Source organism: Pezoporus flaviventris, unplaced genomic scaffold (assembly GCF_033815535.1).
Source record: "Pezoporus flaviventris isolate CSIRO_AGI_PZ_B2104156 unplaced genomic scaffold, CSIRO_AGI_Pfla_v1 ptg000078l, whole genome shotgun sequence".
In the NCBI taxonomy this organism is placed as follows: Eukaryota; Metazoa; Chordata; class Aves; order Psittaciformes; family Psittacidae; genus Pezoporus; species Pezoporus flaviventris.
In genome coordinates, this window is record NW_026892626.1 from 15957604 (window position 1) to 15984267 (window position 26664).

Consider the following 26664-nt stretch of genomic DNA (forward strand, 5'->3'; position numbering starts at 1 on the left):
GTGCATTTTTCCAGTCAATCCTCAGTCAACAGCATTCCAAGAACGCATCAGAGAGTATTTTGGAAAGAAAATATATGGATTAACAGGGTATGAGCTGCATCTCTGTGTTACTGCTTCAGCCTCATGAATATTGTTTAGTCAGGAGCCATAAAAAGAGCAGGTTTTTAGGGATTACTTGGGTTTCTAACAATGCCTTTCCCATTTTGCAAGTCAACTTTGGACTTCCAGGAAGCATCTCAATAGTGTGTACACCACAGGACTTCTTGTCCACTTCACCTGCAGTTCACCACTCCATTAAGGTCATGGTATCTCTTAATCATGATCCTTTTAAAACCCCAATCTCTATTTTTATTGCATCTATCGAGTACAAGAGAAAAGAAACCTCTCCTGTTTTATCCTATTTACCTCCAATGATACCAGTTTTTCCCAGCAAAACCCATCCCTGCTCTGCGAGCTCTTCTCTAAAGACTGTGTTGAAACAGATGTATTTGGTGTCCAAAAATGGGCAACTACTAATTCAACTCAACTCAAAGCTCCTGATGGCTTCAAGCTATTCCCTGACGACTGGCATCAAGGTCAAGTGCCGGATGTTCCTGTGCCTTCCCAAGACTCCTCTCAGCCCTGCTGAATAACAGGGTTCTGTAGCCTCACATCTCTGACCAGCACCACGCTGCTCATTCTGATGGATGCAAAAAGCTCTGCCCAAGAGGTGGGGAGCTCTGGATCAGGCATTTACCTCCCCTATCAGACTGAGTCCTAAATGAAGCATTACATTCACAAGGTCTGGTTAGAAAGCGAGTTAACGCCATTGCCTTGAGCAGCTCATTTTAAGAGCAAAGGGAAAATGTAAGGCTTTGAGGGAAGAAGAGGCGTCTCTCCTGTGAAGGGGACTACTCTGCCTGCCCCAGGCTATTGCGGCATGTGCAAAAGCATCCCGTATAATCCCCACAATCCCAAACCTCCCTCCCCACCACAAACACAGGTGCCAGCTTTCATGTTCAAGCCACAATTCAGACACAAGCAGCTCAGCCCTTCAGTGCAGCAGCACAAGCAGACAAAACCAACCCCTCTGGGCTCAGCCTGCCTCCCGAAGCATCACTTCACGGAGCTGTTTCGTTCCGATTTTGCGGTGTAAGGGTGGGGACAAACACGTGAAACCACGGGATTTGCTGCTTCCACAATGAGTTCTGCTTCCGGTTTTCTTGCCCTGAGCTCACACGGATCCCAAGAGAAGGAGGCAGAGGCTCCTTTCTGGGAGCAGCACCTTTATTAAACCCATAATGTGTGGGTTTAACACTGCCATAACTACCAGCTCAACATAACATGAACTGCAACTGCCTCCTCTTCCCATCAACCCAGCGGCCACGTAGAAAAGAACAAGGGAAATGCCCTGCCTGCTCCAGGACATACATGAGAAGCGCTTCTCTGCTGTTTGTACTTCACAGAGCTCTCCAGGAGAAAGGACACAGCGTTTCCTCTCCAAATCCTTAGTGTTTTCTTCCCTTTCTGAAGGGATCTTGAACGTCACCTTTAAAAGACATAACAAAGCTAAACCAAGCACAAGGTTTTCGGTAGTGAAGAAGCTGGATGAACATCTTCAGGAGCCTTCAGGTTACCAACTCCAGTTTTACACTGGAAACAGAGAAATAAAGGAGTTTAAGGTTGCTGGTTGCAGTAACCCTGGGACAGGCCACAGCACTGACCTTCACACAGAGAGCAACCAGCAGCCTGCTCTGCTCGCAGCCCTGTTTACTGGGGGCACCGGGAGCAAGAGGAGGCAGGATACACACAGCATGCAAACTGATGTTAAAAGCAGCTGTAAGGGACTAGCTAGGCCAAAGCCAAGAGGGTTAGAGAGCACAGAGAGTCAGTTTTAGTTGCAGGAACAGCCAGAGGACTTTAAAGTCATAGAATCATAGAATGGTTTGGGCTGGAAGGGACCTTAAGATCATCCAGTTCCAACCCCCTGCCATGGGCAGGGACACCTCACACTAAACCATGGCACCCAAGGCTCTGTCCAACCTGGCCTTGAACACTGCCAGGGATGGAGCATTCACAACCTCCCTGGGCAACCCATTCCAGTGCCTCACCACCCTCACAGTAAAGGATTTCCTCCTTATATCCAATCTAAACTTCCCCTGTTTAACTTTTAACCTGTTACCCCTTGTCCTATCACTACAGTCCCTCCCCAGCATCCTTATAAGCCCCCTTCACGAAGTCACAAAGGATTGATAGGCTGCAATGGCACCCTAAATGTTGAAGCCATAGAAGCCATGTAAGCTGCACCTGGGGAAGTTGTATTCCAGATAAAAAAAGCATAATCATAGGTTTGTGTTGGAGGGGACCTTAAAGCTCATCCAGTTCCAACACCCTTGCCATGGGCAGGGACACCTTCCACTAGAGCAGCTTGCTCCAAGCCCCATCCAACCTGGCCTTGAACACTGCCAGGGATGGGGCAGCCACAGCTTCTCTGGGCACCCTGTGCCAGTGCCTCAGCACCCTCACAGAGAAGAGCTTCTTTCTAATATCTAATCTAAATCTCCCCACTTTCAGCTTAAAGCCATTGCCACTTCTGTCAATACATGCCCTTGTAAACCAGAAAGACCTCAAAGCTCAACAACCCCAATCTTTCTTACTAAGAGGGGCACCTACATCGTGCTTTTACATGCTGCAGAGACCCCATCAGCTCGCAACAGCAGAAGGACCCCGGTAGGAGCAAATGTGGAAAGGAAGGAGGTATTTCTTACTCTTATTTTGTTTTAGATGTGCCTTAACCTATCACAAGAAACTCTGCTCCCAAGGCTGCAGCCCGCAAAAGGCACCTCACCTCCTTTCACAAAGCTGCTGACAAGATAAAGGCCAACACTTGACCTTGAGGTGGCACAGAAGGGAAAGACACCCGACTCCCTGCAGCAGTGCACCGCCCCCAAAAAGAAGGTTTCTGTGCTGATCTGCCCAGTACTTTTAGAACTATGGACTTCAAAGCTTGCCACCAACCATTCTAGTGTCAAACATCCCAGAATGAGGAGCTTCCAAACAGGATGAAGCTTCTCAGGTCACGTATTCTGGTTACTCCAGCCGTGCCTTATTTATGAGCCACGTTAAGCATCTGCACTGACACAGTTCCAAAGGTCAGTGGCCAGAAGCTGTGGCTTCATGTTAAGAAGGGTTTCACTGCAATACCTGCTTAAGATGGTCATGTTCCAACACTACAGATTGTCACCTCCTCTCGTGCTGAGCTCCACCAGCGTTTGAAACACCTTCGAAAAGAAATGGCCTGGAAAACCATTCCTGAGGATTCAGATGAGATCCTCACGCATCTACCAGGGCAGAAACAGAAGAACCAAGACGCTAAAATAAACTGCAACAAGGAGGGAGACCTTAAACTGCAGCCTAACACTTGACACTATGCAACCACAGCTGACACCTAATTAGCAACCAGACTCTACGCACTCCTAAATCCAAGATCCAGCCCTGCCTTTCAAAGGTGCTTTTGCACGTTCAATTGAAGGGCTTAAATGTGTTCAAGAGCCAGAGGGAGCCAACAGGCCAAGTTCTGCAGTGAAATGGGTGTTAAACGGCCTTATTTACCGAGCAGAACACCAACAGAAAGCTTTCAAGGCACACACAGTACCCGGGCAGCAAGTCCACACTGCACAGATTCCTAACGGAAAGAGACAGAAAAGCTGCCTATTGCACCCAAGAACTGCTGCAGGAGGATGGCCACCAACCCACAGGAACTGTGCCCTTACTGCTCAAATGACCACTTGGGATAAGATTTTCCAGCCATCACTGCTGTAAAGCTGGGTTGAGTTTCATTTGCAGCCTTGTGGCCAACCAATTCCAGCCCAGCAAGCAAGAACCAAGGGCAGCCGTCCAGGCTCCTGACAGCTGTCCAGCCTGACCTCATCCACATCACGCGGCAGTGGCACTGCAGGGTTGAGGCAGAATAGGTTAGAATAGCAGGAAAGCCAAGGGGCTGTATTGGAGGGAGGTGTACCACTGCATCAGGATTAAACCCACTGAAATCAGCTCATGGCCGGATTTAGTGATGCTCCATGTGAAGCTTTATTCTCTTCTGAGATGACTACAGCTCACAAATGAATGTATTATCAGCTGGCCAGCTAAAAAGCAAGGAAAGCAGCACTGCACATTAATTCTCCAGGTCCACAGCCACACAGATTTAGGTACACCACAGTTTCAGCCCATGGCAAACCACCATTTCACATATGTAAGACTACAAAAGCCACTAGAGGCCACTCCTAAGAGGTTACACAGGCTACAGCCAAACCATTTGCTAAGGACATGGCGGTTTCCAGGATGCAAATCTGCGTGCTACCTCTTAGTCATCACAGTCAAGTGTCCAACACTGTTTAAGCCTTCACAGAAGAGCATATAAATTCTTTTCCTGGGTGTTGCAACAGTACATCAAACATTATTTCACCATCTGGGATGGAGAGACAGTAAAAGCAGCCACAAACTGCTAAACAAACACATAAACACCACGCTGAGGAGCACTCCTCAGACACTGTGTTCGAGGTGCTTTCCAGCCAGTGCAAGCTGGTCTCTGCTAGTCGTGGCTGATCCAAGGGCACCTCCCAGTTTATACACAATGGAGCCTTCTCCACTACAATAGGATTCTGGTTTAACAATATAGAGAGAGAGGACATGAACTATTTATGCTGGCCAAGTTACTGCTGATGGCTCTTGCTCATCTGCAGCTGGAAATGCGAGCAGCAGGGGAGGGATGAGACGCCCTGCACCGCTGCTTTCCTGGGAGGGAGAGAGCTGCTCTTCCTGCCTCTCCCCATGCTGCTGCTGCTGTCACCTCCCTCAAACTGAATTACAGAGCACTACAGTGAGAGCAGGGAGAGAAGGAAAGTCACCATCACCGCCTGTGCCACTCTACCCCACTGCAACACCTTCAGGCAACAGCGTTTTGTACTTGCCACGGGTATGGAGCAAGCACTCCTGCTACTTCTGGCTTCCAGGTACCTTCAAGAAGGCGCAGCAGGGAGAGGTTCCTCTCCCTTCCTCCATCAAGTGTACAGATGCAGCACGTCTCTGGGATGGTATTTGGGGAGTAGAAGTGTAAATGTGCTCTCCGAGCTCTGCTCCTGCAAAGGCTGCAAAATGCCAACCGCTGTGGTTCCTATCTCCAATCAAGAAAGCGCAATAAGCACCCACAGCTTGATAAGAGCACGTCAGTATTGACAAAGCAGCACGGAGGCCTTGTGGGAGAAGTTCTTGAGACAAAATATGTTACCATGAGGCTCTTTTCCATCCATATATTCCCTAAACAAAGATCCCAGCCAGTACAAATCCTAATCACCTCATACTACAGAATAACATCACACGCTGCCTCTGCAAACCTTGTCCAAATGTTGATCTGAATAACGCAAACAGTAGCTTGGCCTCCTTACAGAGGTAAGCAACCGAGCGTCAGCAACACAGTGCTTGGCCTCAGAAGCCAACTGAAAACATTCCAGGTCACCCTGACACCTACATCTGCTCCCAGATTGAGTTCAGCTCCTCGACTTTGCCTCTTGTAATGAGTGATGATAGCAGCGACCAGAAGTCTCGCCGTGAACAGACAGGCACCTCTGGTGACAGCAAAGGAGTTGGGCTCCCCCCAAAGCCAGCAGGGAAGCCAGGTTTCACTTCAGTTCCCTAGGTCAGAAACACTATGAGAGGGCAGCAGGACTCACAGCTGCCCTGTGTTGAAACCTTTCCCCAAAGCCAAGTGCTTTATCCACTGACAGTTCCCCTCCCAGACACAGGGAGGGAACAACAGCGGTGCTGGTGGGTAGGAGAAAGGTGCCATAGACTGGTTTGGGTTGGAAAGGACCTTAAAGCTAATCCAGTTCCAACTCCCTGCCATGGGCAGGGATACCTTCCACTGCAGCAGGTTGCTCAAGGCCCTGCTCTTCAGCAGGAATATTGCATATAGGCCTCAAGAATTCAGCTTTCTCAAGGATTTGTAGGATTTTAAGACTAGCTCTTAAGCTAGTTTAAAAAAGCTCTTAAGCACTGACCCAGTGGAAAAACAGCACTCCTGAGATATTCCAAAATAAACCTGAAATTCAATGAGAGAGATATGAATGCAGCTGAGGACAAGATTATCCCAGCTCAGAAAAACATTCCTTATTATCTCGCATCGCAGTGCTTTGGCAAAGATAACTTATCCAAGCCACCAGGTCACTACTAAGTGGCTTTTTTCCTGTTCTCCCTGCCCTCCCCACCCCTCATTTCCCAAATTTCCCAGTAACCTGCTTAAAACAAACTCCTCAGCACACTAATGGTGATCAGCACATTATTCGGCTCCATTTCAAACACAGGAACTACCGCATCACACACAAATGACCTTATCTCCTGGAAGATAACTGGAGTCAGCTGCATGCTTCACACCTTCCACTGCTTATGGAATGAAGAAAAGGCACTTTCCCCACTGGGGATAGACGCTACTAGGAGTAATTGAAGTCACATGTAGCAGCTTGGAAAGCCCACCCATCTCCCCACAGCAATACAAACCACTTTAATGCACACACAGGCCATTAATGCCTCTCCTTTAAGTAGTTAAGATGATGTTTGAATGCACCGATTTAAACAGAGGCTTAAAATATCTCCACAGACCAAATCCATGTGCAGAAACCCCCCCTTCAAGCTTCTCAAGAGAGGAATTAGCAGCACAGCTCTGACTGTCCCAAGAAGAATGCAGCCAGTGGTGAACCCCAACGCAGCAAACCACTCACAATGGCTTTAAAAAGAAATAAAGACAAATAAAGACACCCATTCCAACTTCACGAATGGGAGCTTCTTCCAGCAGGCACTCAAAGACACCCAACGGGTTCCTCTGCTTCTCCCACACTTGGGTTTGTGCTACTCCAGGTTGTGAATCAGCTCCTGGCCCCTGGGATATGCTTCCTGCCTGGCTCCGGCTGCACTGGAGTTCTGTGCTCGCTCCACCTATTTTTGCCACAGGACTTTTTAGGGCTGTGCATCCAATTTCAAAGCCCAGGCCCCGGTGCCAGTGCTCTCCGCCGGCAGTAACGCCCACTGCATTCTCCAGCAGACAAAGCACTGCTCTGCCCAGGAATTTGGACTTCGGAGGCAGCTCCTGAAGCACAAGCTCAGGAACAGGCTGCAAGCACCCTGCTGGAACCCAAATGTACCTTAGCAACCTGAAACCTGCCTCAAACGCTCTTCCAGGTGCTGTTAGTTATGCCCTGGCTTAAGGAGGGATGCCTGCAGCCAGGCCAACAGGAAAGCATCCTAGGAAGGAAAGGAAGAGAGATGGAAGAAGGCCCGTTACCAACACGCAGCGCTACCAAACACACTGAACATCTCTACATATCCCCTTCAGGAAGCTGGTCTGAGGTCGTTCCCAAGTCTTGGTATTCCAGGCACAAACTCCTGTTAAGATGGTTGTGGATAACATCTCCCACCACGCAGACACCCAGCACATGAAAGCTATTAAGATGTTTACAGCATGGAAAGGCCTCATGGAAAGCAGTGGAATTTTTGTACAGCATTCAGCCTGGAAATGGAAAGCTCAGATTAAAGCTGTAAATCCCACAGTTCCATAAGGAAAAGCTGTCCCTGCGCTTCTGCTAACCCTAAAGAAGATGGGTACCACCACAGGGTTTGCGCCGCACACTCCTACAGCCCCAGGGCAGGGATGTGCCAGAATTTGCTCAGGATTTGGGTCTGCAGAAGGATGGCTCCCAAACATCCCCCCTCAGCTTCCAAAGAGGCTGCTGGAGGGAAATAAAGAGCCCTTGCACCATCCTCTCTGGAAGAGGGAGGAGGCCACTTTATAACCGAGCATGCAAAGTCCAGTCCATCCACCTGACAGGGGAAATGCCTGCCTTCTCCTGCAGGAAACCTGCAACAGCTCCAGAGTACATCCATGAGACAGCAGGGACTGGAAGGAAGAGGAACCAACCAGCACAGGGACAGAACAAACAGGGATCTACTCATAGGTCTTAGCATTAAGGCTCCTCCGTGCCTTTCAGGCACCAAAGAAATCAGCTATTCCTTTTAGGATTGTTGCCCAGAATAAAGCGAGAGGAGTATGCTGCTCCATAAGGCTGGAATAGAAACACAACAGAAGATGTTGGGAAAAGCACACACACAGAGCTGAGCCATAGCCCCTCAGCGTTCTGCCTAGGAAATGGAAACAGAAAGTGAAGAGCAGCAGCATCAGCAACCACAGAGGTCTCAGAACAGCGCCCAAACCATAACGCTTCACCTCCAAAACAGCCCCTTGCTTAACCAGCAGCCAGGACACCGAACAGGAACATCAACAACTGAACTTGTTCATACAAACCCTATGTTTCAGGCATAAGCATCTTTTAGTAAGACTTCAACTTAATGTATTAGAAGGCACCTGAAGACAACACTTCAGGTCACAAAGCGAAGGTGAGATATAAAGAACATACCGCGTATCTTTCAAACAGGCGTTCAGTCATTCCCAAACATTGGAGATATTTGCTTAAGGAAAACGTATCCTGAATGCAAACCTCCCGGGCCAGATCCGTGGCCACAAGCAGCAGCTGTGTGCCCAGCAAACACAGCCCCAGTGCAGTGGATACCAGGGGGTGACAGTGGCTCTTTAAGCCGACCTTCAACAAAGCACTCTGCAGCCCATGCAGGAGCACTGCTCCTGGGGCACACTGGAGCTCTTCAGCCTCAGAACACCCCAGTGAAACCCCAACCTTCCTCCAGACATGGAGGAGCACCCACCAGTCACCTCTGTTATAAAAGCCTTATGGACATCAGAGCTCCCAGCGCCTGCTCTCTGCCACCAAGCGCTCGAATCGATAGGGATAAGGGGGAGGAAGAGGAGAAGGAAGGGGAGGAGGACCAGTACCTCTTACACAGCCCCTGTGCTCCGTGTCCGGCCGTGTTTTGGGTTCCCTTCCCCCAGCAGACGTCCGAGCGGCACCGAGTGTTTCCACACAACAAGGTCGGAAGAGCGGCAGCACAGTTTAACATCCGCCTTTCCCCACCAGCTCCGGAGCCGACGGTGGCTTTCAGCCCACGGTACCTGCAACGAGCCGGTCAGGAGACCCCATGGAGACAGACCCCCCACTCCCCATTGCCTTATTATATTATATGGGGAGCGGACAGCGGGACCCCGGGGCCTGAGAGCGGCCCTGAGGTGAATGGGGAGCGGGGGAGCGGTGCCCGGCGCTGAGGTGAAGCGGGGCGGGAAGAACCCGATCCCGATCCCGACCCCGGCCCCCCAAGGACCCGGCGCTGAGGGGAAGGGAGGCCCAGGGGCTCCCGGCCGCACTCACCGCCCCGCTTCATTGAACCGCCGCGGCCCGGCTCCTTCCGCCCGCCCCACACCGCACCATAGAGAGCGGCGGCGGGGAGCAGAGGGACAGGGAGAGAGACGGGCAACCCACCCCCGCCGAGGGGAGCCGCTCTGAGGCGAAACTTACCATAGAGGCGACGGCGGCGGGCGGTCCTCCGGGCGGCACCGCCCTCTAGCGGGAGGAGAGGGAGGGGCGGGGCATAAGGGGAAGGGGCGGGGAGAGGAGCTGCACGTGCTTCCGGGTGTGTGTGGGGGGAGGATCCCTGTGGGGTGCTCTATGGGGGTGGGGGGGTGTAGGGTCTCTATGGGGGTGCTCATCGGGGGGGAAGGTTCCCTATGGGGTGGAGGACCCCTATGGGGGTGCTTACTGGGGGGAAGGTCCCCTATCGGGGTGCTTTGCTGGGGAGTGGGAGCACTGGAATACAGGACCCCTATAGGGATGCTCTGCTGATGCGGGGTGCAGGTCCCCTATGGGGGTGCTCCGCTGTGGGGGGAGTTATAGGACCCCTATGGGGTGCCTTGCCATAGAAGGGGAAGTCCCTATGGAGTGCAGGTCCCCTATGGGGGTGCTTTGCCCTAGGGGTGGGTGACAGGACCCAGGCTGGTTCCAAGGACTATTCTTGCCTTCCTGGGACCCTTGAGCTGCCGCCCCAAAAGCACCCTCAACACTCCCCCCCCCACACATCTGGGCCAGAGCACGTTTGGGGATAGGACATCACCGAGTTCCTGATTGCATTCAATTCCTCTTTGGAGAGCGGGTTATGGGGAGCTGAACCCTGCAAAGAGGATGAAGGCAGTGCTACATCCCACCCCATGAAGCTTCCCAGGCAGTGGGAAAGGCTGGGGGCAGAGGGGCAAATCCCACTTCCATTGAGATTGGTTTCTCAATGCATGCGGGGAAGGCCAATGGCTTTTCCAGGCAACGCTCAGCAGAGCAAAGGGGCTGTGGATGCCCCATCCCTGCTGCCAGCTGAGGGGTGGGCAAATGAACTCCATCATTTGTGCACACCCTGATGCCATCCTCAGACCCGTCCCCATCCTTCTCCACTTGTAAGACATGGGTTGTTTTGAGGTTGTTTTAATCAGTGATCAGGAAAGCAGAGATTCATCAACGTGAATCAATCTTTCTCCAGCTCCCATTAAGGGGGTTGTGGGAATTGTAATTTCTTTCCTGAAAACTGAGGTTATGGAAAAATAACAGCTTAAATAGTAAGGTAAGAAGGGAAAATGAGTATGGGTGGTAATGAAAAGTGTTCTGCCTGGAAAGGAGGATTTCTATGCGGTCCCTATAAACCTGCAATATCAGTTGCATTCAATACCTTGTCTGCGAGTTAGTGACCATGATCCCACTGCCGAGATGCTGGAAACAGATTGGATCCTGATGGGAGACCAGTGCTGATTCCAGGACGGCTCCATCACATGGAATTCCAGCTCTGTCAACCAAACTGCACCTATTTGGCAATGCTGTATCTTCAAGAACAGCAATACTGATGTTGTTGTTGCTAGGCTAAGTACAGCTCTATCACACTCCCCAGTTTTCCTGCGGCTTCCATATGTATAGAACAACAAAATGGGTGGCTACCAAGAGTTTAAAGTCGTGAGTTTATTGCATATGTAACAAAAATGAACATGACCTCCTGGGTCCAGCCTACTATACAATCACTGTTGATTCCAGCTGGTTCCATAACCACATTAAATAGAACTAGGATTTCTTTAAATACTTTGATTTAGACATACAATGAAACATTAGTGTACAACTTTCACAAAATAAATCTGCCTTAAAAACAGTGGGAAGAAGAACAAGGATAGCAGCAATACTTAAACAGGACATTACAAAATAATAAATTAAAAAAAAAAGAAAGAAAAGAAGAAGAAAAAAAACACATTATAAAGTGGTTGAGGAACAAAGAAAGAAGTAAGGAATTAAAAACCAGATCCATACAGTGTCTCTGGGAACTTGCTGTGTGCCACACTTGAACCCCTGTACCTGGGCTCCGGCTCCAGAGGGCCCCAAGGGCTGGATCTCTGCTGTACAAAGTGGGTTGGGTTTCACAACCGCCTCGACTCGCACTGAGGACACACTGAGGAGTAAACGCTGAGTTCACTGCCTGGAGCTCCCAGCAGCCTTTCTGAAGCAGGGTCTCTTCTAACGGAATGCCCGCGTTAACACCAACGTTCATGAACCAGTCTCGTTTCTTCCGCGATGTAAAACACGAGCAAAGTGGTGGTTTCCTACATCCCTGAGCGTAGAGTATATAGGCTGATGAGCGGTATCAGGGCGAGCACTGAAGGTCTGTGGTGCCAATGGACCAGCTTTTAGGTTGGCCTTTAGGACAGGAACAAAAAGACACGCTGTACCTTGTCATCTCCTTCGGGTCAGATCCAAGAGGATCCGTGTACGAGGCGGAACAATGACGTTAACGAACACCAGACTCGATGTTATTCTTTGGGCAAGTTTGAGAAGTCACAACCAGTTCAAGTGCTGGCAGACCAAGTGGGAATGAACACACAAATTGTGACAGCGGAGGTTATCCCAACAGAGAGTCAATGGCTCAAGCTTGTGCAAACCCTTGTTTGCATTTCCTCCTTCCCTGGCCTGGTAACTAGCCATAGAAGAAGAAGCCATCGCTTAAACCCCATTCTGCTTCATTTCCCTCTACCCACCCGACCAGCTTTAAGGCCTGCCTCAAATGCACGTAGAGAACAACACAAAAGATGTCTTCATCATCACTGAAGTGGCACGAAATCGCAAAGACAACACGATGGGAGAGGTGGTGAAGCTCTATAAAAGAGAACTGAAATCATTAAACAGACGGTGCCCTATTCCTGTTACTGTCAGCATGGAGGAGGTACCTTCACAAGGGCTTTTTTAACTACAGCGAACCCCAGACTTGCCAAAACACCAATCCTTGCCTATTCTTTTGTGCATTCCATAAAACGCTGACCTAGCAAAGACATTAGGGACTATCATATGTCAACTGTGGCATTGACATAAAGCTACTTGACCTATAGATCTCCAAACCAAGGGTCTTCACCTCGCTTGGTCTTCACTGAGCCAGTTGCGCTGCACGTAGAGCTTGCATGATAGGATTTTGGATCGTGGTGGCCTTTAGTATCTGCTTTTCTTCTTGTTTAATATTCTTTTAGTGAAAAATCCACATGAGGCTGCATGCAAAGCTTTTGGGCAATAATCCATTTTGCATGTGTCTTATCTGACTGGTTTATTGCACATTCACATGTACTGAAAGGGTTAAATACACTCTATGCCTGGGTACTCTGCTACTCAACCAAGACCAGACAGATGCTTCCTTCCTCTCTCTCCTGCAAAAGATCCACGTAGTCCCAACAACCAGAACTGCAGAAAGTGGTCCTCAAGTGCCAAAAGCTTCCTGCAGGACATGGCTCTGACTACACCTCTCCTTACAGTCTTGCTGGATGAGCATCTTCAGCCACCCCGTGCAAGCCTCACAATACGGTACAATTGTACACCTCCGATGCGCTCCTCACTCCCAACACCAAACCACAAGAACGATGGTGAACGGAAAAGAAAAGAAAACCACAGAGAAACAAAACAGAGAAAGATGCCAGGGTTTTGATAAGAGTCTACTTTCTGTCCTATCACAGTTTAAAGCTATTATCAAATTCCATTAAAAAAAGACAAAATAGAAGTATTCCAAGTAGACGTCTTCTAAGAACGATCTCTTACCCACAGCTGAATTTCAATGCACTATTCCATAAACATAACATCTGTTACAGGTTTCAGTAATGAATCTCTCTAAAAACCAGGCTTGCCAAAGAGAAAAAAAATCCTATACAAGCAAGCCTGCTTTACTTAAGTTTAGACATGTTGGACAGGTCACTGGGTCTTTCTGAAGCCGTGTTAAAACACTGTCTCATCTCGGTGTGCAAACTGGAAAAGGTGTTAGTGATTCAGGTATTTGATTTGCTTCTGTTGCCCCTGGGAAGTTGTTTTAGCAAAGTGTTAGAGAATAAACCTTTTAGTATTAGTTTCTGATATTTGAAGAGGGGGGGGGAATAGCCTTTCTATGGCTCTCTGGAGATATTTTTCATCCCTACAGAACTGAAGTCATAAATTCTTCCCATAGCTTTCCATAACGTTTCAAATGTACTCGCTGTATAGTTACCCTTTATTTCAACCTCCAAATCAGCCTTTGCCAAGGCTAAAACCTTTGGAACAGAAGTCTGCTCTGTTAACTGAGCTCTTAGTGAGTCTCAGGAGTTGAAGTCACACAAACACACGTTGGGTAAAACACCAGCGGCACAGACATCACAGCTCTGGGATGGAACAGGTTTTTATCCTCTGCCTCCTCCTCACAAGGCTTCTCTGCAAGGTACTTACATTGGAACGAACTATGGAAAGCAATTCTGCAGGAGGAAATCACTATTTGTGTGCAAAACAATCAGATTTCAGCCAGGACAACCAAAAAGAAATCATACAATACCAGTTAAGCTGTCCCAGATTCCTTCACTTTTCCCTAGGTGAGCCACAGCTTCCACTGGGAGCTTCCTGCTAAGGCAGAACTTGGATTTCTTTACCTTTCAGTTAAGTGGTGACGTGGAGGTATCTTCTGCTAGAAGGTGACTTTTTCAACCGGTGTTTAACACGTGCAATGCAAATCCTAGTGCCAGTCAGACACTCTGCACCCATCAGACTCTTACAAGGGCTCCAGCTTGATTTAGGACAAACTAACCAGGTACATCTACCAGCTGCAAGTCCTCAGCCAATTAAGCTCACTCCTAATTACACTTTGATTCTGTGATTAAAAAAATCCCCCACAAGTCACTGACCCTATCACAATATGTGTTACAAATCTAGCAGAATATCCTGTGTAACCCAAGCCAAGTGCTGAACTTGGCTGCATTTCGTTGTATGGGAGATGGAGGAAGAGGGAAGGGGTTATTGGAACGAAGGGGAGGAAATAAAGTTGGAAACCACCAACAAAAGCCCCTACCCCCACCCTCATCCACCAGCGGCGGAAGGGAAACGGCCCCATCTCTAAGTTGTCTTTAAGTTGCGATGCTTCAGACAGCTTAGCAGGAAGTTCACAGCAAGCTTCTTCTAGCTTTTGATTTGGTGGTCCATGAGCTAGCATCTGTTTCCTTTGGTTGCTTTTTCACTCCACAGCAAACCCACATGTCTCTTCCACAGCTGTCAACAGCTTCTCATAAAGCTTCTCGTATGACTCGTAAGGCGGAATGTCAATCCGGTTAAAGCTAGGGGTAAAATAACAACACATTGAAGCATTTTAGACTGGAGATTAGGAAGAATTCCTTCACCAAAAGGCTGCCCAAGGAATGGTGGAATCATCATCCCTGGAAGCATTCACAAATGGTGTAGATGAGGCCCTTAGTGACATGGTTTAGTGGTGGACTTGGCAGGGCTGGGGTAAAGGTTGATCTTAAATGATCTTAAAGGTCTTTTCCAACCCAATTGATTCTATGATGCTATATAAATCTAAACTATTTACTGGGGGGAAAAAAAAACTCTAAATAGCTACATATAGCTAGAATTTGGCCTCGTCAGTGGCTGAAGGAGACAAGATAACAAACAACTGTATTCGTGCAGCAGGAATGCATGACTTCATCGGGCATCTGAAGGTGGCAGATGTAGGAGTCTTGCAACTAAAGCAAGAGCTCAGCCAGGCTGCTCCCTGCTCTGCCTGCAGACAAGCTGTGCTGCTGCTGAAATGATTTCCTGTCTCTGATAGAGTGAGACTTCCGTAAGAGAGCCCAGGTCTGTGCCTAGTCTGTGCCAAGAGCACACTTTCCCTACATCTGAAATCTATTCTTTGTCATCCCGCGCAAGGGCTCACGGCTGGGAGTCATTTCTCAGTGGATGCTTTTGCTGGATCTCACATATAAACAAGCTTACACATAGAAATAAACTTACAAGCATCTCACTATCCAGAATAATCAACTCTGGGCTAAATGAAAACCACAGATAGCATAGAAGATAAAGCAAGCTGTAAGAAGAGAAAGTGGATTATCTTGCTGGCTGCAGAGTATAGATATTTCCAAGCTAGTAGAGCACACTTGGAGTCACCTATGCATACCACACAGTTAATCCATACTCAGGACAAGCAGAGATGCTCCTTTAAACCAAGACAAAGAGAAAGCAAGCAGTGACATGCGGAATGTGTTCATCTTACCAAGTGTGGGCTTTTGGCAGGTTGTCTGTGTTTGCATCTATTAAATGGATGGTAAATAGTCTGGGTCCTGCAGCGCCTGTAGAACCTTACAGACAGACATTCTAGTTAATGCACTTCAACAAAGCATCATTCCTGCACACAGATTTTGCCACTTATGTAAAAGCAAGAGCGAAGATTACAGTTCCAGCTGCAAACATAGTTATGGCACAGGCTGAATCTGTAGGTCAGTCTGCAGCTGATGAAGGGATGGCAGAAGCAATAGGGCTATTCACGACAATCTGCAGACCAGTGTTTTGGAAAGCTGCTAAATTCTGTATTAACAAAGTTGCACCTTCAGAAATGAACAGAATTAGGTACAGGAAGGTTTTAGTTATAAACCAGAAGCAGGTATTTTACTTTGGGACATCAGTTTACTGTCAGCCAACAGATGGAACGCTATCAGGAGAATCACAGCAGCCAAGGATGCTGCCACCTTTTCTGAAGATAAAACCTACAACTTTAAGGCACTTGTTTTAAAGTCTAATGGTTTGCTGCCAAATAATGAAGGGAACACGATTCTCATGTGAAAATGCCGCTTGGTCAGCTCTATAACCCCCTGTGTGCTTCCATGCAGTGATTTTAACATCCGTCCAGAGTTGCGGGAGACTGACAAACTAATATTGACACCAGTCAAAGGCACTACACGATGACAGATTTACCAGCTTTTCTCACTATCAGCAATGAGTGAAGTGTTCACCATCAGCAGAGCTGCTGACAAATGTAAAAGTGCTCTTGGGATGTAAAGTGCTTGAGTTATCCAGCCAGACGCTGATACTTTACAAGGGGTAGTAAATACCCCGTGATTTTTATCTCTTTCTCCCACCATAGATTAACCCAGCCTCCACGTCAGTCACCTTGTAAAGCCTTGAAACCTTGAAGTGGGACACGCGTCGAGCCCGTCACAAACTGCAGCAGCCTTGCCCTTCTTTCTTCATCAAATGTTTCCACTGCTTGCCAGAACCACTTCACAATATTGCTATCTGCCATGCAGTGCTTTAGACGGGTGTTTGACTTCCAGTCATTCAGGTCTATCTTATCCAGGCCTCCTATGATGAGCTGGTAAAGGATTACAAAACGCTTTAACATGCAGAGTCACTTCAGGTTTGCAGCTGTAAGAATATACAAACCATTTCATGAAGCCTCACATTCTTTACGTGCTTGAACCACCTTGTTAGTGCAAGGTAATGTTCCAAAGCAGTTCAGAACAGGCAGTACATCTCTCCAGTTTAACAGCAATGAAGCTGAGGCCAAATAGACTTGAACTAGAATCTGCAGAAGAAACTACAGAGTCAGAAGCCCATTCAAGACCTGCTTTGTTAAATCAATGCTACCTGAAAAGTAAAGCATATCTTTAAGAGGGTACAGCACAGACTAGAAGACATGCCATCTACTGCACAGCACATCACTGCACTGATGCAGGTTTGTCTTAGAGGTGCCAATACACCTACAGACCAGACACATCACTTCAGTCTCTTTTCCAGGTGACACCAGGTCGCAAAAGGCAGTCACTGATGGCAACGACAAATCAATTGCATAGAAACAACTTCATCCAACCAAATGTGTGTCATACTCTACATTTCCCATAATAGTCCGCGTCGAGGGTCACATTTCTGAGAGCTACCATTTAGCAGCTCCCTTTTTGTGCCACCAAGGCAGCACTCTCAGTCGTTTACATTATCAGGGCAGTTGTGACTGTTCTGATGCAGCCAGCATTGAAATAGGTAATGGATTTTTAATCTGCCTTTTCAAGCAGCTAGCAAATGAAACGCAGTAACTTCATGGGATCCATCAGCATGCACAAACAACTAGCACAGAGCTAGTGCTTCCAATACCACAGACTGTCAATATGCCACAGGCTGCCTTATAAAAAGGCAAAACTAGGTGAAAAATTGCTGTAATGGGACTGATTTTAAGAGGGAGCAATCTGCACCTCAGGATGCAATGAGAAGACAAATTCTCTTCTGTTTGCTCTACGCTTCTATTTTAGTCTATAGAAACCATGCCCTGTGTGCATACAGAAACAGCCATGATTGCGAAGTAACTGAAGGAAGCAAATTCTGAGGTAGATAACATGTTAGGTCTTGTCAGCAATGCCCCAGACTCGCAGTACTGCTCAGAACACCTGCTTTGAGCTTTAATCCTGCATTAGACAACCCGATGTATCTGTCTTTCCCCTTTTAAGCAGCCCTCTCAATAATGTTAACCCAAAGGATGTCTGGAATAAACCTAAAAGGGTTTGGTTAAATGAACACAAAGCTTTCTGGTACATACATTGAACTAAATTTTGTGAGGTTTTTGTTTGTTCTCAAAGCAGTGCTTGAGTGTGGATCAAACAAATCAAAGAACTCTTCCATGTGGATAAAAGACATACCTCAAGTTCCTTCTGGTCGAAAGGCTTAAGGAGATGCTGAGGAATAAGTTCATTAAAACCTTTCTGCAGAGCCAGGAACTGTGCCTCTATTCCTCTCATAAATCTCCAATTTACATACAACCTGGGGGAGGAGGGAAAGAAAAAGTCAGGGACAGTGAGCTAGGACTGGGCTTTTTATAGCAGAGCTGGAAGATGCTCATTTTACAGAGGAACTTGGTTTAATACACACATTTAGTATTATGAGAGCGTTTACCAGCTTCTTTTCCATCAACAATTCCTATCTTCTTGACATTACATTTACAGGGTATATTTTTGTTCTGCAATACCTGACATATTCTTTCTTGTTCTCTTCTGTCACTGGAATATTCCTGCCATTTGGTTTGAGTTCATGCTGTAAAATCCGCCCAAAAGCGTTGTGTTCCACACAAAATGTATGGTCCAGAACTGGGGTGATATCGTTCTCTCTGACAACAGAAAGACAGGGGGTAAACCTAGTCGTTTGGATCGTCTCATAACTCTCAGTGGTGATGCTGACGTTACTGAACACTTAAGCAGTCTTCAGGGTAAACCTAGGAACTAACCATCAGCACTTCACACCACTAGGAGTATTGCCACAATGCCCACTTTCTATATAGCTTAATAGATGTTGAAGAGCCTGATTAAATACTGATCAGATACTACTACAGTAATGTACTAACTAATAGTACATTAGATGTACTAACTAGAATTAGTACATTAATTCTAGTAGTACTCAGGATAATGAATAAAGTCCTATATACACAAACACGCAGACATAAAGATACATAGGGAGCAATACTCCGATGTGCTTCCTGTGTCAATGTGAAGCACGGAAGAGATCACACGCAGTGAACCTCAACATCCTCAGTAACTTTAAACACAGAATTCAAACCAGCATTTAGAAAAAGAAGTTGAGATAATGCAAAGCAAGGGTGAACACTGGATTTGTTCTGAAGCCCAAATTACTTCCATTTTAATCAAAGTTGGTGTTCTTTGGAACAAGGTTGTACTCTCCCTCAGATCTCTGTCCTGTGTTTGGATTTTGATACTCTGATACTTTAATGCAGTGCTTAATGGTTTAGGATCTACTTTGCTGGAAGGAGAGCTAACACAGAGAAGCCTTTTAACATAGGAACATCAAGACAATTGTTAAACACAGTACTTACAAGATCCAGACTAAACTTTTGTGTAGCTCTGGGTCGACAGATTCCAGATCGGAGAGTTGAATGGGCTTCCCCAGGAGCTGTTTGTAGAAGGGAACCGTGAACCCCCCGTTGATGTAGTGTCCATGGAACACAGCCAAACCCATTATCCGACCAACAAAATGGAAATAAGACAAATGGTCCTGCAGGGAGAGAGGGAAGAAAAACAGGCAGCAGGAAGACACTGACATCTTGTGGTTATATCTGCACCATCAGCTGTGTGCTCAGTGCCGGTTATCTGCAACCCTCTGGGCAAGAGGAGCCATCATTTTTCCTCCTGACATAACCAAGACCAGATGCACTTAATGATTAAATGCCTCAAACAAGTCTCTGTGCATTACCTGACTAATAAATGGGATACGAGGCCTCTAAACCTCTCAAAGGGCAAAACTCAAGAGAAAATCCCTATGAAACATCCAGAATGCAAGAAGATGGGACAATTCCAAACAAATGGCTTTATTCTGTTAACCATCAAATGTTTTTTCTCTTAAGGAATCGGGCCAGGTGCTTATTTCCTTCATGCCTTTCATGTTGCTTATAAGCTGGCTTTTAGAAACTGAAGCATAAGTGCTCTGGTTGAGATTCTTCCAATCTCCCTCCCTCATTCTACAGAACAAATGCCAGGAAATGAGACTCAAAGAAATAAGATTCTTATCAAAGGATACCTCCTCTATCATGTTTTTAGTTTCTGAACAAAACCCCTCGGCTTCATAGTATGTCAATATGAGAGTCATTAACACATTCTTGCTCTCCTTACCCTTCACTTTACACTGCTGTCATGGAAGAACAGCTATAGCAAAACACCACAAAGCAGACACATCGCTCAGAAGTTAATACTTACAGGATTGATAGAAGAGTCTGGATTGATTTGCAGCATGTAAATATTATCTGTGGAGTACTGGAAAAGTCCATAATAGGGATTCAGCATTTCATGGCATAGTAAATACAACCATTCTCTGCCCAAAAAGAAGAGGAACAAAAAAGAAATGGTATTTAGAAGGGTGCAGCTTCCACTGGCGTTTTAGACCACACAATTACTGTGAATCATCAGTGCTGAATGCTTAGTTCAAAATCAGACCACCTTGTACTGCTCCCCATGTGCAGATCAAAAAGGTTTAAAAACCCATCAAGTGTCTTCCTCCACTCACAGGCAGACTTGTTTTAGTTTAGAAGTACTGAAGGAATTAACATCAGTTAGAGAAGCTACAGCAAGTTGTTAACACCATCAACAAGCCGAGCCTGAACAAGACCCACTTCTAAAAGCATCTTGACTTTGTACATAGTTCAGGTACTCGGTGACTGAGTGATGTGCTCCTCTGCAACCTGCACAGTATCAAGAAATATGAAGCAAAATTTATTGTTTAAATCAGCTTAATCATTGGAGGTCTTTAGAAAAGCTATTTTAATGCAAATGCTTGGTGACTAGAGAATCTCTGCTGTCAGCAGAAAGGCCAGATGGGGCACAGACCACACAAATTAGAAGAGGAGGAGTTAGGTAAATCTTCTCACCTTAGTAACATAGCAGAGCCTGAATGGAACTAAAGCTATTTCTGACCTCTCCAGGTCAAAAACCCCTTTATTATTACATTTGGACACCCATCCCAGGTCCAAAATACACTGAGAGCTATCAACTTTAATGCTGAGAAGTGGAGCCGTACTGATCTGACTTGCATCTGTTGCAGCAAATGGGCAATGATCAGGGCACCAGGAAGCCAACAGTGCTGACACTCAATGTTGCCCCAGGTAAGGCAGCCCAGACTGTTCCAACTCCTTTCCTTTGTCCCTGGATGGATTACTGAAAGCCACCCAAGTGGGTCTGAGCAATTTCCAACTGAAGTGAAACAATGCATCTAAACACCAGCATGCAAAGATGAGCACTTTGGTGATGCTACAACCAGCTCCAGAGCTCATCTGAAGCGTCCCAAAGGAAATGACTATTTTTAAGAGGGAGGCAAGTCCTCTCTAAAGTTTTAGCCGTTGTTTAGGATTGGCTCATCTCCACTCCTGCTCCAACAGATCAGAATGTGACTGGGAGCAGCCCTTTCTCTGTAAGATGAATACCCTGTCCTAAACAAGCCTTTTGCATTCACTGGGTAATGGTGATGAAAACTGAGTACCCATAGAGAAGAGCGGAAACAAACACCTCGATCTTGCTTTAATTCCAGAGACATTCCCAAATACAAAGTCATTTTTGTACCAGTCTTTTACACCAGGAGTGCTGTGGGACAACTGTTGGATCACATGCTTCTACTTTCCCATCTACCATGATATGAAGATTGAAGCTACAATCACTACCTATAAACTAGATCACAGATAACTGACATATATCGCAAACAGACAATTTGAAAGGGAAAGCTATCAGCCACAGGTCTCTTTAAGGACAATCCTACAGTTCAAAAGCATCAGACAACCCCCTCTCACCTTGCTACTCCTCCATAATCCAGGCCTTCCTCCCCTCGGAATTTCACCATAAGCCTCTTTTTCAAGTCCTTTGGCCTCATCTTCATTATCTGACGGTAGGATTCCTGTATGTGAAACAAATGGCAGTGACAAGTCTGCACCACCTGGTAGTGATATCCCCTACCTCTCTTGTGAAGCACACTTACTGTAATCAAAGATCAGTTTTACTTCACTCTTGTGTGCCAAAAGCTGCTGTTAGGAGTAAAAAGTCAATGAAATACCTCAAATATCTCCTCTCTGGATACTTCGATGCGACAGTGACCAGCCTGTGGTTGCTGAAGAGAGAGCTCATGTCTAAGAACTTTCAACTTCTGTACCAAGTCTCTTTCATATCTCTGTGCAGGCAACTCCTCTCCGTCTTCTAGTGATCCCTCATTTGGAGCTGTCAGAGGCTGCTGGCTGGGCTCTTTTAGCTGGCATTGATGGCTTTGAAAGAAAAAGAAATATTCCAGAAGCACAATAAAACAACTGCATTGTTTTACACTATAATGTAAAACAACGATGGAAGAACTGATTAAGCTTCTCTAAAAGGAAGCTGGAGAGAAATGTGTATTCAGCTGGGTAACTCTATAGCATCATTGCCCCGCATTCAGGGATGTAAGGAATACATCAGTTCAGTTGTTATATGGCAATACATTGTGGAAGGCTGTGGAGCATGGTCACTGCATGCTGACTGAGCAGTGATTAAGAAGTTTGTGTGGTATTGCTCCTGTATGGAGACAACATTCAAGGGTGTAACAGGAAAAGAGGCCTCTAATGGAACAAACAACAGCTTTATAAATGGACTTATCAATAACAACCCCAGTGGGTTTTAATCCAGCTCCATGCAAAATAAAGCTGAGGATGCTCGATACAGTAAAAGTATTGCACTTGTGGTTATTAAAAGAGAAAGATTGCCCCAAATAGTTGCAGCTTCATACATTCAACTGTACTTATCCCTCAGTGCTTTATTTGGGTGCAGAGCAGTTATAGATACAGGTGTTCCCTAGCTCGCTTTAAACACAGACACCTCAGATCCAGCAAAGAGTCTGATCTTGGGCACCACAAGCACTGCCAGGCTGCTTCCAGGGTCAGCTCTTGTAACATTGCAGCTGCCTCTGCATGATGCAGACACTGAGCTTATTAAATCCTGCTAAACCCAAACTGGCTGTGAACAGCACCAGGCAACCAGACTCCAGCTGGCTTTATAGTCCTGTTGTCTGGAGCTCAAGGGAGCATGAAGCCAGCTGAGATCTAGTGTAGCTAGCACAGAACTAGAACTGCTAATCCAGACAGGCTGTGGGCAGAACCTCTGTCCCACACCTCAGTATTTCCAGAGCTGCATATTCACTTCAGCAGAGCTTAGGGTAATTTTGTCAAAGGAGCTTAAAGAGATCAGTGTTGTGCTGAAATAAGGAAACCCTCCCTTAAAGCTGAGGGCTGCAAAGCACAATAAATACATTTTTGGAGAGTCCCATAGAATCATGGAATGATTTGAGTTGGAAAGGACCTTAAGATCATCCAGTTCCAACCCAGTTCACACTAGGCCATGTCGCCCAAGGCTCTGTCCAACCTGGCCTTGAACACTGCAGGGATGAAGAGCTTACCACTTCTTAGGGCAATCTGTTCCAGTGCCTCACCACACTCACAATAACGAACTTCTTCCTTATATCTAACCTGAAAGCTTACATAAAGCCAGCACTGAGAAGTAATGCTCAGATGCTGATTAGAGCATTGGCTGCATCTGTTCCCCAGTATCGTTATCATGCAGTTTTTCACCCCCTCATGATTCCCAGACTGCAGTTAAAATCGGACAAAAGGTTTAAGGATCCAGACTTGACATGAACGGTTTATCAGGCGAGGTTCTTACTTCATGATGTGATGTAGTCGTGGATCTGTGAACTGTGTGGTTCTGTTGTTATGATCTACAAAATATATTCTTCCTGAAACCGTACTTCTAACTTCCCAGCCTGGAGGCAAAGGTCCCAGTTCATCACAATTCACACTGTTAAGGTCTCTAAGGAGAAAAGCAAACAAAATGTTATAGCACTTCCGAAGTTAAGATGAAAGCAATTTACAGTCAGGGGAAAGGAGGGGGAATGAATTTGGTGCTCAGTGATTCAAGGCCCTGAAAGTCTTTGGAAGGACAGGATAGCCATTTTAATGCTGTCTTTTTACAAGCCTCAACCTAAGCAGTGCAAGTCCCTCTGTATGCATGGCACACGGATAAAAGGGTACATCAGCAAAACACCTTCCGTCTCTGAAAGGCTTTGAAAGTCAGAAAGCCATACAGCTTAAAAACAACTTCAATGTGCAACATCATCACTTAGGGGATGACAGGGCTTCTGAGGGCTGTAAAAGGAGGAAGAGAGCTTTTTTCCATAGCAAAGTTTTCACAGGAAAGTTTCCATTAACACTAACGTGATCCATGTGCACAAAACCATCTCTTAACCAAAGGCCTCTGCACCAAGCACTGCCTCCAGACACCCACTTAAGAGGCTAAGGCAGCCAAATACCAAGATCACCTAAAAACAGAAACCAAACCCTACCTCTTTAATTAGACAAGGTTAGATCCTAACTATTTGACTGGTAAATCATTGAGAGTGAGGCTTTACCAACACATTCAGCCCTTTCATCCTAGCTAAATTACGGGTATCATTCTAAGTACTGCTAAAGGCAGTCACTCACTTCCAGGTAGTGTTTGAATTCAATACATAGGATGTATTTACACCAAGCAAATGGAAAACACTTAAAGCCTCAGCCACCTAACAGAGGAAAACACTACGAGGGGCAAGAAAAGGAAGGAAGGAAACCTGAAGATTATTTTTAGACAGAAAAGCTATTGTTAAGTCAAGCATTCTCTAGACAGCTGGCATGGATTCATCTATTATCCAGGGCTGAAGACATCAATTGATGTGCTTCCTTCCCTAAATCCAACCATGCAACATCAGTATGAATGAGTAAACTGAGAGGTTTTAGAAAGGTAGAAACACTTTGTACACCAAAGGCTTCATTAGTGTCACAGTGAGTATACGCCAGCAAGGGATAGAGAGGCAGACAGACAAGCCTTTGTTAGGCTCCTTAAAGAAGATTATGGTTGTGACCATTTGTTTCAGTCAGCTGTGCATCTGAACGTGCTGTAGAGAACTGATTACACCAAGTTTTAACCTACATCTGTGCTAAATGCCAAGGTTTTTGCACTGCAAGTCGGTGGTATGAAAGCCACCTTAAACTAGAAGAGGTGTGACTGTGACTCACAAGGTACTGTTGTGGCCACTTACGTTGCTGGTCCTGAAAACCTGGCTCTAAGGCTTGAGAGAAGCAGCAATAGACAGAAGCAGCAACACCTATCAGCCTCACCCAGAGAAGAGACAAGGCTCTGGGCACGCAAGCCTGATGACATGAGTGACATGAACGAATGAGCACTGTCATTTCTGCTTCCAATGATACCAGCTAATCTAACATCACGCTATTTTCTCTCTCAACTTCATTTTTAATATCCTCTCATATACTGTGGTTTTATCAACACTTTTGCCTGCACTACTTTATATCATTTTTCTAATATCCTGCATCACATTCATGTATTATCCAAGCAATGCAGCAGCTCAAGAGTCACAACTGTGTTTCACTCTCGGATCTGGCTTGCAGGTGCCCAGATTCAGAGCAGCTGAGAGCCAGGCCTTAGTCACAAAGACCTGGATTAGCTGTAGGTTAAGGTTTAAAGAGGCTTTACTAAATTAATCACGTGGAGTATTTACATTCTCTAGCTGCACATCATTGGTCTAAGGCATAAAACCCCTCAACACCACTTCAGGTTCAAAGATGGCATGTGATCTCTGCTTCAGTTAAAGATAAATGAGCACTTTGAGAGCAAAAGTTACATGCTCCATACTCAAGAAACAACGGCTTGATGAAAATGGTCACTTTCTTCTTCTATTTGCAGTCTGAACTGTTTTCATTTAAACAATGTAAGATTCAAAAGTCTGTAGCTTTACCAAAATACAAAGTCAGATGAAGGTAGCAGGAAGACTTTGTCAAATAGGAATCCTAAAAGGCTACATAATTTTTGCCCTTTTGCTTTACATGATTCACAAGTAGATAATTCGTGTTTTCAAACCCTTCCCTTGGTGCAAAGGTAACTAGAAAGACCCCAAATTATTCCTCTGCTCCTAGGTCTCCCTTTGAGTTCAGACAGGCCATTTCACAGGTTTTTGCTCTTAAAGATTCAGCTTACTGCCACACACACACCCCAACCCCCCTGACTTTATAACTACAGATACATACCTTGGTATCCTTGGGTCATGCCATGTGCTAACTCCAGTCTGTGTGTGCAAAAAATAAACCTGGCCCTGTACCGTTGTTCTTTGTTCTATAGGAAAGGAAGAAAGATTATTCTAACTTAAACAGCTGGAGAAAACACCCAAAATAGAATCACAGAATCATAGAATAGTTTAGGGTAGAAAGGACCTTCAGATTATCCAGTTCCAACCCCCCTGCCATGGGCAGGGACACCTCACACTAAACCATCTCACCCAAGGCTCTGTCCAACCTGGCCTTGAACACCTCAAGGGCTGGAGCATTCACAACCTCCCTGGGCAACCCATTCCAGTGCCTCAGCACCCTAACCGTAAAGAACTTCATCCTTATATCCAATCTAAACTTCCCCTGTTTCAGTTTTAACCCGTTACCCCTTGTCCTGTTACCACAGTCCCTAATGAAGAGTCCATCCCCAGCATCCCTATAGTCCCCCCTTCAGATACTGGAAGGCTGCTATGAGGTCTCCACGCAGCCTTCTCTTCTCCAGGCTGAACAGCCCCAACTCTCTCAGCCTATCTTCATAGGGGAGGTGCTCCAGTCCCTGATCATCCTCGTGGCCTCCTCTGGATTTGTTCCAACAGTTCCATGTCCTTTTTATGTTGAGGACACCAGAACTGCACACAATGCTCCAAGTAAACAAACAGTCTGTTGAAAGCCATTAGAATATTCTCTTTCTGTCAGATCCAGGAGCAAGTACGTGAGCCATCCACCTGATCTCTTGCAGCATGGACTGGTTTGTCCTTCCCAAATATACTTTAATTACACATTTCAGCATCCTTTTTGAAG

At 46.2% G+C, this 26664-nt stretch overlaps 2 protein-coding genes across 9 annotated transcripts in view; both read right to left on the minus strand.

The window, feature by feature from the left end:
* RNF216 (ring finger protein 216) overlaps positions 1 to 8937 on the minus strand; it is a 77654-nt gene extending 68717 nt beyond the window's left edge. The window contains exon 1 of one of the 4 annotated variants that reach the window (XM_061473778.1): positions 8873 to 8937. The gene's annotated coding sequence lies outside the window, so the exon portion shown is untranslated. Of the gene's footprint in view, positions 1 to 3183; positions 3413 to 8717; positions 8738 to 8872 lie in introns of those variants that run through there. The other 3 variants (XM_061473781.1, XM_061473779.1, XM_061473777.1) reach the window with 3 other exon arrangements.
* Positions 8938 to 10910: 1973 nt separating this feature from the next.
* Positions 10911 to 26664, minus strand: part of SMURF1 (SMAD specific E3 ubiquitin protein ligase 1) — a 46498-nt gene continuing 30744 nt past the window's right edge. For 3 of the 5 annotated variants that reach the window (XM_061473656.1, XM_061473652.1, XM_061473654.1), the window contains exons 8-18: positions 25846 to 25930; positions 23432 to 23578; positions 21804 to 22008; positions 21544 to 21647; positions 19964 to 20078; positions 19087 to 19265; positions 18229 to 18366; positions 17903 to 18023; positions 16386 to 16587; positions 15493 to 15577; positions 10911 to 14557 (exon numbers count right to left, since the gene is read on the minus strand). In XM_061473656.1, the coding sequence (XP_061329640.1) occupies positions 14458 to 14557; positions 15493 to 15577; positions 16386 to 16587; positions 17903 to 18023; positions 18229 to 18366; positions 19087 to 19265; positions 19964 to 20078; positions 21544 to 21647; positions 21804 to 22008; positions 23432 to 23578; positions 25846 to 25930 (1481 nt within the window). In that variant the 3' untranslated portion in view covers positions 10911 to 14457. The remainder of the gene's footprint in view (positions 14558 to 15492; positions 15578 to 16385; positions 16588 to 17902; positions 18024 to 18228; positions 18367 to 19086; positions 19266 to 19963; positions 20079 to 21543; positions 21648 to 21803; positions 22009 to 23431; positions 23579 to 25845; positions 25931 to 26664) is intronic. The other 2 variants (XM_061473653.1, XM_061473655.1) reach the window with 1 other exon arrangement.